Below are 15,213 nucleotides of genomic sequence, written 5' to 3' on the forward strand. Positions count from 1 at the left end.
ACATACACACTCACACACTCACACATACACACTCAAACACTCACACACACATACACACTCACACATACACACATACACACTTACACACTCACACACTCACATACACTCACACATACACACAGATACACAAACTCACACATACACACATACACACTCACTCACACACACTCACACTCACACACTCACTCACACACTCACACACATACACACTCACACATACACACTCAAACACTCACACACACACATACACACTCAAACACTCACACATACACACTCACACATACACACATACACACTTACACACTCACTCACACTCACTCACACACTCACATACACTCACACATACACACAGATACACACACTCACACATACACACTCACACACTCACACACACACACTCACACATACACACTCACACACTCACACACTCACACATACACACTCACACACTCACACACACACTCACACATACACAGACACACTCACACATACACACTCACTCACACACTCACACATACACACTCACACACTCACACACACACTCACACACTCACACATACACACATACACTCACACATACACACTCACTCACATACACACACATACACACTCACACACTCACACATACACACATACACAGACACACTCACACATACACACTCACTCACATACACACACATACACACTCACACACTCACACATACACACATACACACACTCACACATACACACTCACTCACACACACTCACACACTCACTCACACACTCACACACATACACACTCACACATACACACTCAAACACTCACACACACACATACACACTCAAACACTCACACATACACACTCACACACTTACACACTCACTCACACTCACTCACACACTCACATACACTCACACATACACACAGATACACACACTCACACATACACACTCACACACTCACACACACACTCACACACTCACACATACACACTCACACACTCACACACTCACACATACACACTCACACACTCACACACACACTCACACACTCACACATACACACATACACAGACACACTCACACATACACACTCACACACTCACACATACACACTCACACACTCACACACACACTCACACACTCACACATACACACATACACAGACACACTCACACATACACACTCACTCACATACACACACATACACACTCACACACTCACACATACACACATACACACACTCACACATACACACTCACTCACACTCACACACTCACACACTCACTCACTCACACACTCAAACACACACAGACACACACACACACAGACACACACACATACACACAGATACATTCACACACACTCACTCCTTCCCCTCCCTCTCCCTCCGGGCATGTCAGGCACTTTCGTGATGAGGGTGGTGGCGAGTGACATGGATGACCCCTTGACGCTCAACGGAGCGATTCGCTACCATATAGTGTTGCAGGTTCCCATGGTGACTGCACACCGCGTGTTCACCATCGACAGATTCACAGGCATCATCACCAATACTGTCCGGCTGGACCGAGAGGTGGGTATCACGTCTGTGTGTGTCTGTGTGTGTGTGTCTGTGTGTATGTCTGTGTGTGTGTCTGTGTGTGTGTGTGTCTGTGTGTGTCTATGTCTATGTGTGTGTCTGTGTGTGTGTGTGTTTGTCTCTAGTGTGTGTTTGTCTGTGTGTGTGTGTGTGTCTGTGTGTGTGTGTCTGTGTCTACCGCGTGTTCACCATCGACAGAGTCACAGGCATCATCACCAATACTGTCCGGCTGGACCGAGAGGTGGGTATCACGTCTGTGTGTGTCTGTGTGTGTGTCTGTGTGTGTGTGTGTGTCTGTGTGTTTGTCTCTAGTGTGTGTTTATCTGTGTGAGGTGTGTGTCTGCGTGTGTGTGTGTGTGTGTCTGTGTGTGTGTCTATGTGTGTGTCTGTGTGTTTGTCTCTACTGTGTGTGTCTGTGTGTCTCTGTGAGGTGTGTGTCTGTGTGAGTCTGTGTCTATGTGTGTGTCTGTGTGTTTGTCTCTACTGTGTGTTTGTCTGTGTGTGTGTCTGTGTGTTTGTCTCTACTGTGTGTGTGTGTCTGTGTGTGTGTGTCTGTGTGTGTGTCTGTGCGTGTGTGTCTATTTAACTACAAAAAAGTAATCTGCAGCGCCACACCTATTACCATCATTAGGGGAAAAAACGGTGACCCAATCACCAACCCCCAGGAACAGGTTTGCAGATTTGCTGAGCATTTCTGTGATGTCCTGGGGGAGGGAAAATCCCTCAGCCAGGAAAACATCGTGGCACAAAGTGAGGATGACCCTGCTGAGGCTGCGGTGCCTCAAATTTTTGAAGAGGTCACCCCCTGTGAGTGGCTGGCTGAGGTGCCATCTGTCGAGGAAGTACTGAAGGCGATCCGGAGTCTGAGACCAGGAAAGGCAGCGGGCAGAGATGATCTCCCAAGCGAAATGCTGAGGGAGGGCGGCGTTTGTGCACAGACTGCCCTATATGACATCATAACAACAGTCTGGACCACTGGACGGGTTCTCACTCTTCAGTGTGCCAGGAAAGGTCCTGGCAAGGATTATTCAACATCGCCTTGCCATGCACGCTGAGGAGAGGCTTGCGGAGCCCCAATGCGGTTTCAGGAAAGGGCGGTCCTGCACAGATGCCATATTTTCTGTCCGTCTGCTACAGCAGAGGTGTAGGGAATTCCAAAAAGACCTACATCTCTGCTTTATTGACCTGGTCAAGGCCTATGATACCATCAGTAGGCCTGGGCTCTGGGTTGTTCTTCGTGCTTTTGGAGTACCTGACCCTCTGCTCACGATCATTAAGGACCTTCATGATGGTGAGCGGGCCCGGGTAAAACTACGTGGCCGGGAGTCAGAGCCAGTCCCTGTTAACCTTGGGGTGCGACAGGGATGTCCTCTGGCTCCCACATTATTTAACATCTATTTTGACCACGTAGTTCGTGAAGCCTTCAATAGCTGTACCGGAGGAATCTCCATATGGTACAGATATAATGGGAGGCTGATCGACGCTCGGGTGCGGTCAAGGGATGGCTCCCGAATGTTCAACCACGTTATGTATGCTGATGATTTGGTAATAGCTGCTCATTCAGAGGAGGAGGTGGAGACGCTGCTGCTGAGACTGGAGCATGCCACTAAGAGGTGGGGCCTACCATCAGCCCCACCAAAACTAAGCACCTGTCTGCATATTTTGTACCATCGGACACTCCACCCCCACAACTCCCAATCGGTGATGGGGCAGTTGTGGAGAGAGTGGAGAGTTTCCCATCCCTGGGCAGTGTGCTTATGACTGGCCCCAGTTTAACAGCAGAGGTCTCGCTCCGAATCAGTCGAGCGGCAATATATTTTCATCGGTTGCGTAACGTTGTGTGCAAGCTACCTGATCTGTCGCTCCGCACTAAGCTTCAGGTCTTCTCGGCCACGGTCATTCCCTTCCTTCTCTACGCTTGCGAAACGTGGACACCCCTAATGGAACATCTTCGCCGGTTAGAAACATTTAGGCTGGCCTGCCTACGATCCATCCTGGGTTTAACCAGACTGGATTGTGTGAGGAGCTCACAAATCCTTGAGAGATCTGGGCAAGGTTCCATCGGTGAGCTCCTCCGGCGGGGAAGGCTGCGATGGCTGGGTCATGTAGCCGCATGCCCAGCCACCGCATGCCGAAACAGCTTTTGTTCGGCCGGATCGAGGGGGCTAAGCTAGCGCGGCACGGGCTAGAGAAGAGATGGAGTGATGTGGTACAGGAGGACGTGGAGCTGAGTTGACTTGCCGATGACTGGTACCAGCGGTGTCAAGATCAGCCTCTGTGGAGGAGGCTCGTGAAGGACGCTACTGGGCAGTTGGAGGTAGTCGCCCTCCAACAACAACGGAGGGCGGAGGAGCGACGCTCAGAATAACGAGCGGAGTGCCGGGTGGCTAAAGCACAGCAGGTTGGCACAGTAGGGGGCACAGGTGGTGCATCAGCCAGTCATCTCAGTCAGTCGACCCGTGGCACCTGGGTCTGCCTCGTGACCTCCTGCCAGCGGGCGTTCGACACTTCACGTAGCCTCAGGGTGCACATAGCCTGGCACAAGCCTCGTGGTGACGTCACCGCCACTTAGTGGCGAATGGCGGTTTTGTTGTTGTTGTGTGTGTGTTTATCTCTACTGTGTGTGTCTCTGTGAGGTGTGTGTCTGTGTGTGTGTCTGTGTGTGTGTCTGTGTGTTTGTCTCTACTGTGTGTGTGTGTCTGTGTGTGTGTCTGTGTGTGTCTGTGTGTGTGTCTGTGTGTTTGTCTCTACTGTGTGTGTGTCTGTGTGTGTGTGTCTGTGTGTGGCTGTGTGTCTGTGTGTTTGTCTCTACTGTGTGTGTGTGTCTGTGTGAGGTGTGTGTCTGTGTGTGTCTGTGTCTGTGTGTGTCTGTGTCTAGAACATCTGACTGTTGTTGTATCTGTAAAGCAAAACAAATACGGTACATTTTGTGCACTGATGCAGTTTTCCGCATCGTTTAATCTGGCTTCTGCCGCACATCACGGACACAACGTTCGTGTGACGATTGTCTGAACTGGTCCCGGGCCCCCCTAGGTCGACTCGGCCTCAAATGAGTACCTGGTGCGGTGTGTAAACATTGCCACTAGGGAGACAAAGGCGGTCGTGCGTGGTGCTGGCCACCCACCCCCTCGTGTACCGTTCCAGCCTTCATAGGTGCTCGCTAACAGCACTTGCCCCTACAGTCTGTTAAGGCTATATGGGGGATCTTTGTCTGTGTCTATGTGTGTGTCTGTGTGTTTGTGTCTATGTGTGTGTCTGTGTGTTTGTCTCTACTGTGTGTGTGTGTCTGTGTGAGGTGTGTGTCTGTGTGTGTCTGTGTGTTTGTCTGTGTAAGGTGTGTGTCTGTGTGTGTCTGTGTGTGTTTGTGTGTGTCTGTGTGTATGTCTCTACTGTGTGTGTCTGTGTGTGTGTGTCTGTGTGTGTCTGTGTGTGTGTGTCTGTGTGTTTGTCTCTACTGTGTGTGTCTCTGTGAGGTGTTTGTCTGTGTGTGTGTGTGTCTGTGTGAGGTGTGTGTCTGTGTGTGTCTGTGTGTTTGTCTCTACTGTGTGTGTGTGTCTCTGTGAGGTGTGTGTCTGTGTGTGTCTGTGTGTGTGTGTGTGTGTCTGTGTGTGTGTGTTTGTCTCTATTGTGTGTGTGTGTGTCTCTGTGAGGTGTTTGTCTGTGTGTGTCTATGTCTGTGTGTGTGTCTGTGTGTGTGTCTGTGTGTGTCTGTGTGTCTGTGTCTATGTGTGTGTCTGTGTGTGTGTTTGTCTCTAGTGTGTGTTTGTCTGTGTGAGGTGTGTGTCTGTGTGTGTCTGTGTGTTTGTCTGTGTAAGGTGTGTGTCTGTGTGTGTCTGTGTGTGTGTCTGTGTGTGTCTGTGTGTGTGTCTGTGTGTGTCTCTGTCTCTCTGTGCACGCCATGTATAGCGGTTACCGCTCTACACTACAAACCCACTCCGTGCGTGTGCCGGGGGGTGACGGTGTGGGAGTGTCCGCTCTGTGTAGAGAGTGGCGCACTTTTCGCTGGTGGTGATGGCTTCAGACATGGAGGGAGACGCCAACATCGGACTCTCGACCACGGCCACCGCCATCGTCACCATCACCGACATCAATGACCACGCCCCCGAGTTCACGAGTAGAACCGTACGGCACGCCGGCACCACCACCGCCACCACCACACACCACCCACACTCACACCGTCACCACCACCCAACCTCAACACTGCACCATAGACTCAACACTGCACCATAGACTCAACACTGCACCATAGACTCAACACTGCACCATAGACTCAACACTGCCCATAGACTCAACACTGCACCATAGACTCAGCACTGCACCATAGACTCAACACTGCACCATAGACTCAACACTGCACCATAGACTCAACACTGCACGATAGACCAAACACTGTACCATAGACCCAACACTGCACCATAGACTCAACACTGCACCATAGACTCAACACTGCACCACAGACTCAACACTGCCCTTAGACTCAACACTGCCCATAGACTCAACACTGCACCATAGACTCAGCACTGCACCATAGACTCAACACTGCACCATAGAATCAACACTGCACCATAGACCCAACACTGCACCATAGACTCAACACTGCACCATAGACTCAACACTGCCCATAGACTCAACACTGCACCATAGACTCAACACTGCACTATAGACTCAACACTGCACCATAGACTCAACACTGCACCATAGACTCAACACTGCACCATAGACCAAACACTGTACCATAGACTCAACACTGCACCATAGACTCAACACTGCACCATAGACTCAACACTGCACCATAGACTCAACACTGCCCTTAGACTCAACACTGCACGATAGACTCAACACTGCACCATAGACTCAACACTGCCCATAGACTCAACACTGCACCATAGACTCAGCACTGCACCATAGACTCAACACTGCACCATAGACTCAACACTGCACCATAGACTCAACACTGCACCATAGACTCAACACTGCACCATAGACTCAACACTGCCCATAGACTCAACACTGCACCATAGACTCAGCACTGCTCCATAGACTAAACACTGCACCATAGACTCAACACTGCACCATAGACTCAACACTGCCCTTAGACTCAACAATGCACAATAGACTCAACACTGCACCATAGACTCAACACTGCCCATAGACTCAACACTGCCCTTAGACTCAACATTGCCCTTAGACTCAACACTGCACGATAGACTCAACACTGCACCATAGACTCAACACTGCACCATAGACTCAGCACTGCACCATAGACTCAACACTGCACCATAGACTCAACACTGCACCATAGACTCAAAACTGCCCATAGACTCAACACTGCACCATAGACTCAGCACTGCTCCATAGACTAAACACTGCACCATAGACTCAACACTGCACCATAGACTCAACACTGCCCTTAGACTCAACAATGCACAATAGACTCAACACTGCACCATAGACTCAACACTGCCCATAGACTCAACACTGCCCTTAGACTCAACACTGCACAATAGACTCAACACTGCACCATAGACTCAACACTGCCCATAGACTCAACACTGCACCATAGACTCAGCACTGCACCATAGACTCAACACTGCACCATAGAATCAACACTGCACCATAGACCCAACACTGCACCATAGACTCAACACTGCACCATAGACTCAACACTGCCCATAGACTCAACACTGCACCATAGACTCAACACTGCACTATAGACTCAACACTGCACCATAGACTCAACACTGCACCATAGACTCAAAACTGCACCATAGACCAAACACTGTACCATAGACTCAACACTGCACCATAGACTCAACACTGCACCATAGACTCAACACTGCACCATAGACTCAACACTGCCCTTAGACTCAACACTGCACGATAGACTCAACACTGCACCATAGACTCAACACTGCCCATAGACTCAACACTGCACCATAGACTCAGCACTGCACCATAGACTCAACACTGCACCATAGACTCAACACTGCACCATAGACTCAACACTGCACCATAGACTCAACACTGCACCATAGACTCAACACTGCCCATAGACTCAACACTGCACCATAGACTCAGCACTGCTCCATAGACTAAACACTGCACCATAGACTCAACACTGCACCATAGACTCAACACTGCCCTTAGACTCAACAATGCACAATAGACTCAACACTGCACCATAGACTCAACACTGCCCATAGACTCAACACTGCCCTTAGACTCAACATTGCCCTTAGACTCAACACTGCACGATAGACTCAACACTGCACCATAGACTCAACACTGCCCATAGACTCAACACTGCACCATAGACTCAGCACTGCACCATAGACTCAACACTGCACCAAAGACTCAACACTGCACCATAGACTCAACACTGCACCAAAGACTCAACACTGCACCATAGACTCAACACTGCTCCATAGACTCAACACTGCACCATAGACTCAACACTGCACCATAGACTCAACACTGCACAATAGACTCAACACTGCACCATAGACTCAACACTGCACCATAGACTCAACACTGCACCATAGACGCAACACTGCACCATAGACTCAACACTGCGCCATAGACTCAACACTGCACCATAGACTCAGCACTGCTCCATAGACTAAACACTGCACCATAGACTCAACACTGCACCATAGACTCAACACTGCACCATAGACTCAACACTGCACAATAGACTCAACACTGTTCCATAGACTCAACACTGCACCATAGACTCAGCACTGCTCCATAGACTAAACACTGCACCATAGACTCAACACTGCCCATAGACTCAACACTGCACCATAGACTCAACACTGCACCATAGACTCAACACTGCTCCATAGACTCAACACTGCACCATAGACTCAGCACTGCTCCATAGACTAAACACTGCACCATAGACTCAACACTGCACCATAGACTCAACACTGCACCATAGACTCAACACTGCACCATAGACTCAACACTGCACCATAGACTCAACACTGCCCATAGACTCAACACTGCACCATAGACTCAACACTGCACTATAGACTCAACACTGCACCATAGACTCAACACTGCACCATAGACTCAACACTGCACCATAGACCAAACACTGCACCATAGACTCAACACTGCCCTTAGACTCAACACTGCACGATAGACTCAACACTGCACCATAGACTCAACACTGCCCATAGACTCAACACTGCACCATAGACTCAGAACTGTACCATAGACTCAACACTGCACCATAGACTCAACACTGCACCATAGACTCAACACTGCACCATAGACTCAACACTGCACCATAGACTCAACACTGCACCATAGACTCAACACTGCACCATAGACTCAACACTGCACCAAAGACTCAACACTGCACCATAGACTCAACACTGCACCATAGACTCAACACTGCACCATAGACTCAAAACTGCACCATAGACTCAACACTGCACCATAGACTCAACACTGCACAATAGACTCAACACTGCACCATAGACTCAACAATGCACCATAGACTCAACACTGCACCATAGACGCAACACTGCACCATAGACTCAACACTGCGCCATAGACTCAACACTGCACCATAGACTCAGCACTGCTCCATAGACTAAACACTGCACCATAGACTCAACACTGCACCATAGACTCAACACTGCACCATAGACTCAACACTGCACCATAGACTCAACACTGCTCCATAGACTCAACACTGCACCATAGACTCAGCACTGCTCCATAGACTAAACACTGCACCATAGACTCAACACTGCCCATAGACTCAACACTGCACCATAGACTCAACACTGCACCATAGACTCAACACTGCACCATAGACTCAACACTGCACCATAGACTCAACACTGCACCATAGACTCAACACTGCCCATAGACTCAACACTGCACCATAGACTCAACACTGCACTATAGACTCAACACTGCACCATAGACTCAACACTGCACCATAGACTCAACACTGCACCATAGACCAAACACTGCACCATAGACTCAACACTGCCCTTAGACTCAACACTGCACGATAGACTCAACACTGCACCATAGACTCAACACTGCCCATAGACTCAACACTGCACCATAGACTCAGAACTGTACCATAGACTCAACACTGCACCATAGACTCAACACTGCACCATAGACTCAACACTGCACCATAGACTCAACACTGCACCATAGACTCAACACTGCACCATAGACTCAACACTGCACCATAGACTCAACACTGCACCAAAGACTCAACACTGCACCATAGACTCAACACTGCACCATAGACTCAACACTGCACCATAGACTCAAAACTGCACCATAGACTCAACACTGCACCATAGACTCAACACTGCACAATAGACTCAACACTGCACCATAGACTCAACAATGCACCATAGACTCAACACTGCACCATAGACGCAACACTGCACCATAGACTCAACACTGCGCCATAGACTCAACACTGCACCATAGACTCAGCACTGCTCCATAGACTAAACACTGCACCATAGACTCAACACTGCACCATAGACTCAACACTGCACCATAGACTCAACACTGCACCATAGACTCAACACTGCTCCATAGACTCAACACTGCACCATAGACTCAGCACTGCTCCATAGACTAAACACTGCACCATAGACTCAACACTGCCCATAGACTCAACACTGCACCATAGACTCAACACTGCACCATAGACTCAACACTGCTCCATAGACTCAACACTGCACCATAGACTCAGCACTGCTCCATAGACTAAACACTGCACCATAGACTCAACACTGCACCATAGACTCAACACTGCACCATAGACTCAACACTGCACCATAGACTCAACACTGCACCATAGACTCAACACTGCCCATAGACTCAAGACTGCACCATAGACTCAACACTGCACTATAGACTCAACACTGCACCATAGACTCAACACTGCACCATAGACTCAACACTGCACCATAGACCAAATACTGTACCATAGACTCAACACTGCACCATAGACTCACCACTGCACCATAGACTCAGCACTGCACCATAGACTCAACACTGCCCTTAGACTCAACACTGCACGATAGACTCAACACTGCACCATAGACTCAACACTGCCCATAGACTCAACACTGCAACATAGACTCAGCACTGCACCATAGACTCAACACTGCACCATAGACTCAACACTGCACCATAGACTCAACACTGCACCATAGACTCAACACTGCCCATAGACTCAACACTGCACCATAGACTCAACACTGCAATATAGACTCAACACTGCACCATAGACTCAACACTGCACCAAAGACTCAACACCGCACCATAGACTCAAAACCGCAACATAGACTCAACACTGCACCATAGACTCAACACTGCACCATAGACTCAACACTGCACCATAGACTCAACACTGCACAATAGACTCAACACTGCACCATAGACTCAACACTGCACCATAGACTCAACACTGCACCATAGACTCAACACTGCACCATAGACTCAACACTGCGCCATAGACTCAACACTGCACCATAGACTCAGCACTGCTCCATAGACTAAACACTGCACCATAGACTCAACACTGCACCATAGACTCAGCACTGCTCCATAGACTAAACACTGCACCATAGACTCAACACTGCACCATAGACTCAACACTGTTCCATAGACTCAACACTGCACCATAGACTCAGCACTGCTCCATAGACTAAACACTGCACCATAGACTCAACACTGCCCTTAGACTCAACACTGCACGATAGACTCAACACTGCACCATAGACTCAACACTGCCCATAGACTCAACACTGCAACATAGACTCAGCACTGCACCATAGACTCAACACTGCACCATAGACTCAACACTGCACCATAGACTCAACACTGCACCATAGACTCAACACTGCCCATAGACTCAACACTGCACCATAGACTCAACACTGCAATATAGACTCAACACTGCACCATAGACTCAACACTGCACCAAAGACTCAACACCGCACCATAGACTCAACACCGCAACATAGACTCAACACTGCACCATAGACTCAACACTGCACCATAGACTCAACACTGCACCATAGACTCAACACTGCACAATAGACTCAACACTGCACCATAGACTCAACACTGCACCATAGACTCAACACTGCGCCATAGACTCAACACTGCACCATAGACTCAGCACTGCTCCATAGACTAAACACTGCACCATAGACTCAACACTGCACCATAGACTCAACACTGCGCTTAGACTCAACACTGCACGATAGACTCAACACTGCACCATAGACTCAACACTGCCCATAGACTCAACACTGCACCATAGACTCAACACTGCACCATAGACTCAACACTGCTCCATAGACTCAACACTGCACCATAGACTCAGCACTGCTCCATAGACTAAACACTGCACCATAGACTCAACACTGCACCATAGACTCAACACTGCCCTTAGACTCAACAATGCACAATAGACTCAACACTGCACCATAGACTCAACACTGCCCATAGACTCAACACTGCACCATAGACTCAACACTGCAATATAGACTCAACACTGCAATATAGACTCAACACTGCACCATAGACTCAACACTGCACCAAAGACTCAACACTGCACCATAGACTCAACACTGCAACATAGACTCAACACTGCACCATAGACTCAACACTGCACCAAAGACTCAACACTGCACCATAGACTCAACACTGCACCATAGACTCAACACTGCACCATAGACTCAACACTGCACCATAGACTCAACACTGCACAATGGACTCAACACTGCACCATAGACTCAACACTGCACCATAGACTCAACACTGCACCATAGACTCAACACTGCACCATAGACTCAACACTGCGCCATAGACTCAACACTGCACCATAGACTCAGCACTGCTCCATAGACTGAACACTGCACCATAGACTCAACACTGCACCATAGACTCAACACTGCCCTTAGACTCAACACTGCACGATAGACTCAACACTGCACCATAGACTCAACACTGCCCATAGACTCAACACTGCACCATAGACTCAGAACTGCACCATAGACTCAACACTGCACCATAGACTCAACACTGCACCATAGACTCAACACTACACCATAGACTCAACACTGCACCATAGACTCAACACTGCACCAAAGACTCAACACTGCACCATAGACTCAACACTGCACCATAGACTCAACACTGCACCATAGACTCAACACTGCACCATAGACTCAACACTGCACCATAGACTCAACACTGCACAATAGACTCAACACTGTACCATAGACTCAACACTGCACCATAGACTCAACACTGCACCATAGACGCAACACTGCACCATAGACTCAACACTGCGCCATAGACTCAACACTGCACCATAGACTCAGCACTGCTCCATAGACTAAACACTGCACCATAGACTCAACACTGCACCATAGATTCAACACTGCACCATAGACTCAACACTGCACCATAGACTCAACACTGCTCCATAGACTCAACACTGCACCATAGACTCAGCACTGCTCCATAGACTAAACACTGCACCATAGACTCAACACTGCCCATAGACTCAACACTGCACCATAGACTCAACACTGCACCATAGACTCAACACTGCTCCATAGACTCAACACTGCACCATAGACTCAGCACTGCTCCATAGACTAAACACTGCACCATAGACTCAACACTGCACCATAGACTCAACACTGCACCATAGACTCAACACTGCACCATAGACTCAACACTGCACCATAGACTCAACACTGCCCATAGACTCAACACTGCACCATAGACTCAACACTGCACTATAGACTCAACACTGCACCATAGACTCAACACTGCACCATAGACTCAACACTGCACCATAGACCAAACACTGTACCATAGACTCAACACTGCACCATAGACTCACCACTGCACCATAGACTCAGCACTGCACCATAGACTCAACACTGCCCTTAGACTCAACACTGCACGATAGACTCAACACTGCACCATAGACTCAACACTGCCCATAGACTCAACACTGCAACATAGACTCAGCACTGCACCATAGACTCAACACTGCACCATAGACTCAACACTGCACCATAGACTCAACACTGCACCATAGACTCAACACTGCCCATAGACTCAACACTGCACCATAGACTCAACACTGCAATATAGACTCAACACTGCACCATAGACTCAACACTGCACCAAAGACTCAACACTGCACCATAGACTCAACACTGCAACATCGACTCAACACTGCACCATAGACTCAACACTGCACCATAGACTCAACACTGCACCATAGACTCAACACTGCACAATAGACTCAACACTGCACCATAGACCCAACACTGCACCATAGACTCAACACTGCCCATAGACTCAACACTGCACCATAGACTCAACACTGCACTATAGACTCAACACTGCACCATAGACTCAACACTGCACCATAGACTCAACACTGCACCATAGACCAAACACTGCACCATAGACTCAACACTGCCCTTAGACTCAACACTGCACGATAGACTCAACACTGCACCATAGACTCAACACTGCCCATAGACTCAACACTGCACCATAGACTCAGAACTGCACCATAGACTCAACACTGCACCATAGACTCAACACTGCACCATAGACTCAACACTGCACCATAGACTCAACACTGCACCATAGACTCAACACTGCACCATAGACTCAACACTGCACCATAGACTCAACACTGCACCATAGACTCAACACTGCACCATAGACTCAACACTGCACCATAGACTCAACACTGCACAATAGACTCAACACTGCACCATAGACTCAACACTGCAACATAGACTCAACACTGCACCATAGACGCAACACTGCACCATAGACTCAACACTGCGCCATAGACTCAACACTGCACCATAGACTCAGCACTGCTCCATAGACTAAACACTGCACCATAGACTCAACACTGCACCATAGACTCAACACTGCACCATAGACTCAACACTGCACCATAGACTCAACACTGCTCCATAGACTCAACACTGCACCATAGACTCAGCACTGCTCCATAGACTAAACACTGCACCATAGACTCAACACTGCCCATAGACTCAACACTGCACCATAGACTCAACACTGCCCATAGACTCAACACTGCACCATAGACTCAACACTGCACCATAGACTCAACACTGCACCATAGACTCAACACTGCACCAAAGACTCAACACTGCACCATAGACTCAACACTGCAACATCGACTCAACACTGCACCATAGACTCAACACTGCACCATAGACTCAACACTGCACCATAGACTCAACACTGCACAATAGACTCAACACTGCACCATAGACCCAACACTGCACCATAGACTCAACACTGCCCATAGACTCAACACTGCACCATAGACTCAACACTGCACTATAGACTCAACACTGCACCATAGACTCAACACTGCACCATAGACTCAACACTGCACCATAGACCAAACACTGCACCATAGACTCAACACTGCCCTTAGACTCAACACTGCACGATAGACTCAACACTGCACCATAGACTCAACACTGCCCATAGACTCAACACTGCACCATAGACTCAGAACTGCACCATAGACTCAACACTGCACCATAGACTCAACACTGCACCATAGA

At 48.7% G+C, this 15,213-nt stretch overlaps 1 protein-coding gene across 1 annotated transcript in view; it reads left to right on the forward strand.

Moving 5' to 3' along the window:
- LOC116957687 (cadherin-2-like) overlaps positions 1–15,213 on the forward strand; it is a 140,480-nt gene that overhangs the window by 11,250 nt on the left and 114,017 nt on the right. Inside the window, exons 5-6 of the mRNA XM_076062655.1 lie at positions 1,386–1,555; positions 5,546–5,688. Of these exons, the coding sequence (XP_075918770.1) occupies positions 1,386–1,555; positions 5,546–5,688 (313 nt within the window). The remainder of the gene's footprint in view (positions 1–1,385; positions 1,556–5,545; positions 5,689–15,213) is intronic.

The sequence above is a fragment of the Petromyzon marinus genome, unplaced genomic scaffold, assembly GCF_048934315.1.
Source record: "Petromyzon marinus isolate PM22_M1 ecotype Great Lakes invasive population unplaced genomic scaffold, UKy_Petmar_22M1.pri1.0 PM_G_Scaffold_7, whole genome shotgun sequence".
Classification (NCBI taxonomy): domain Eukaryota; kingdom Metazoa; phylum Chordata; class Hyperoartia; order Petromyzontiformes; family Petromyzontidae; genus Petromyzon; species Petromyzon marinus.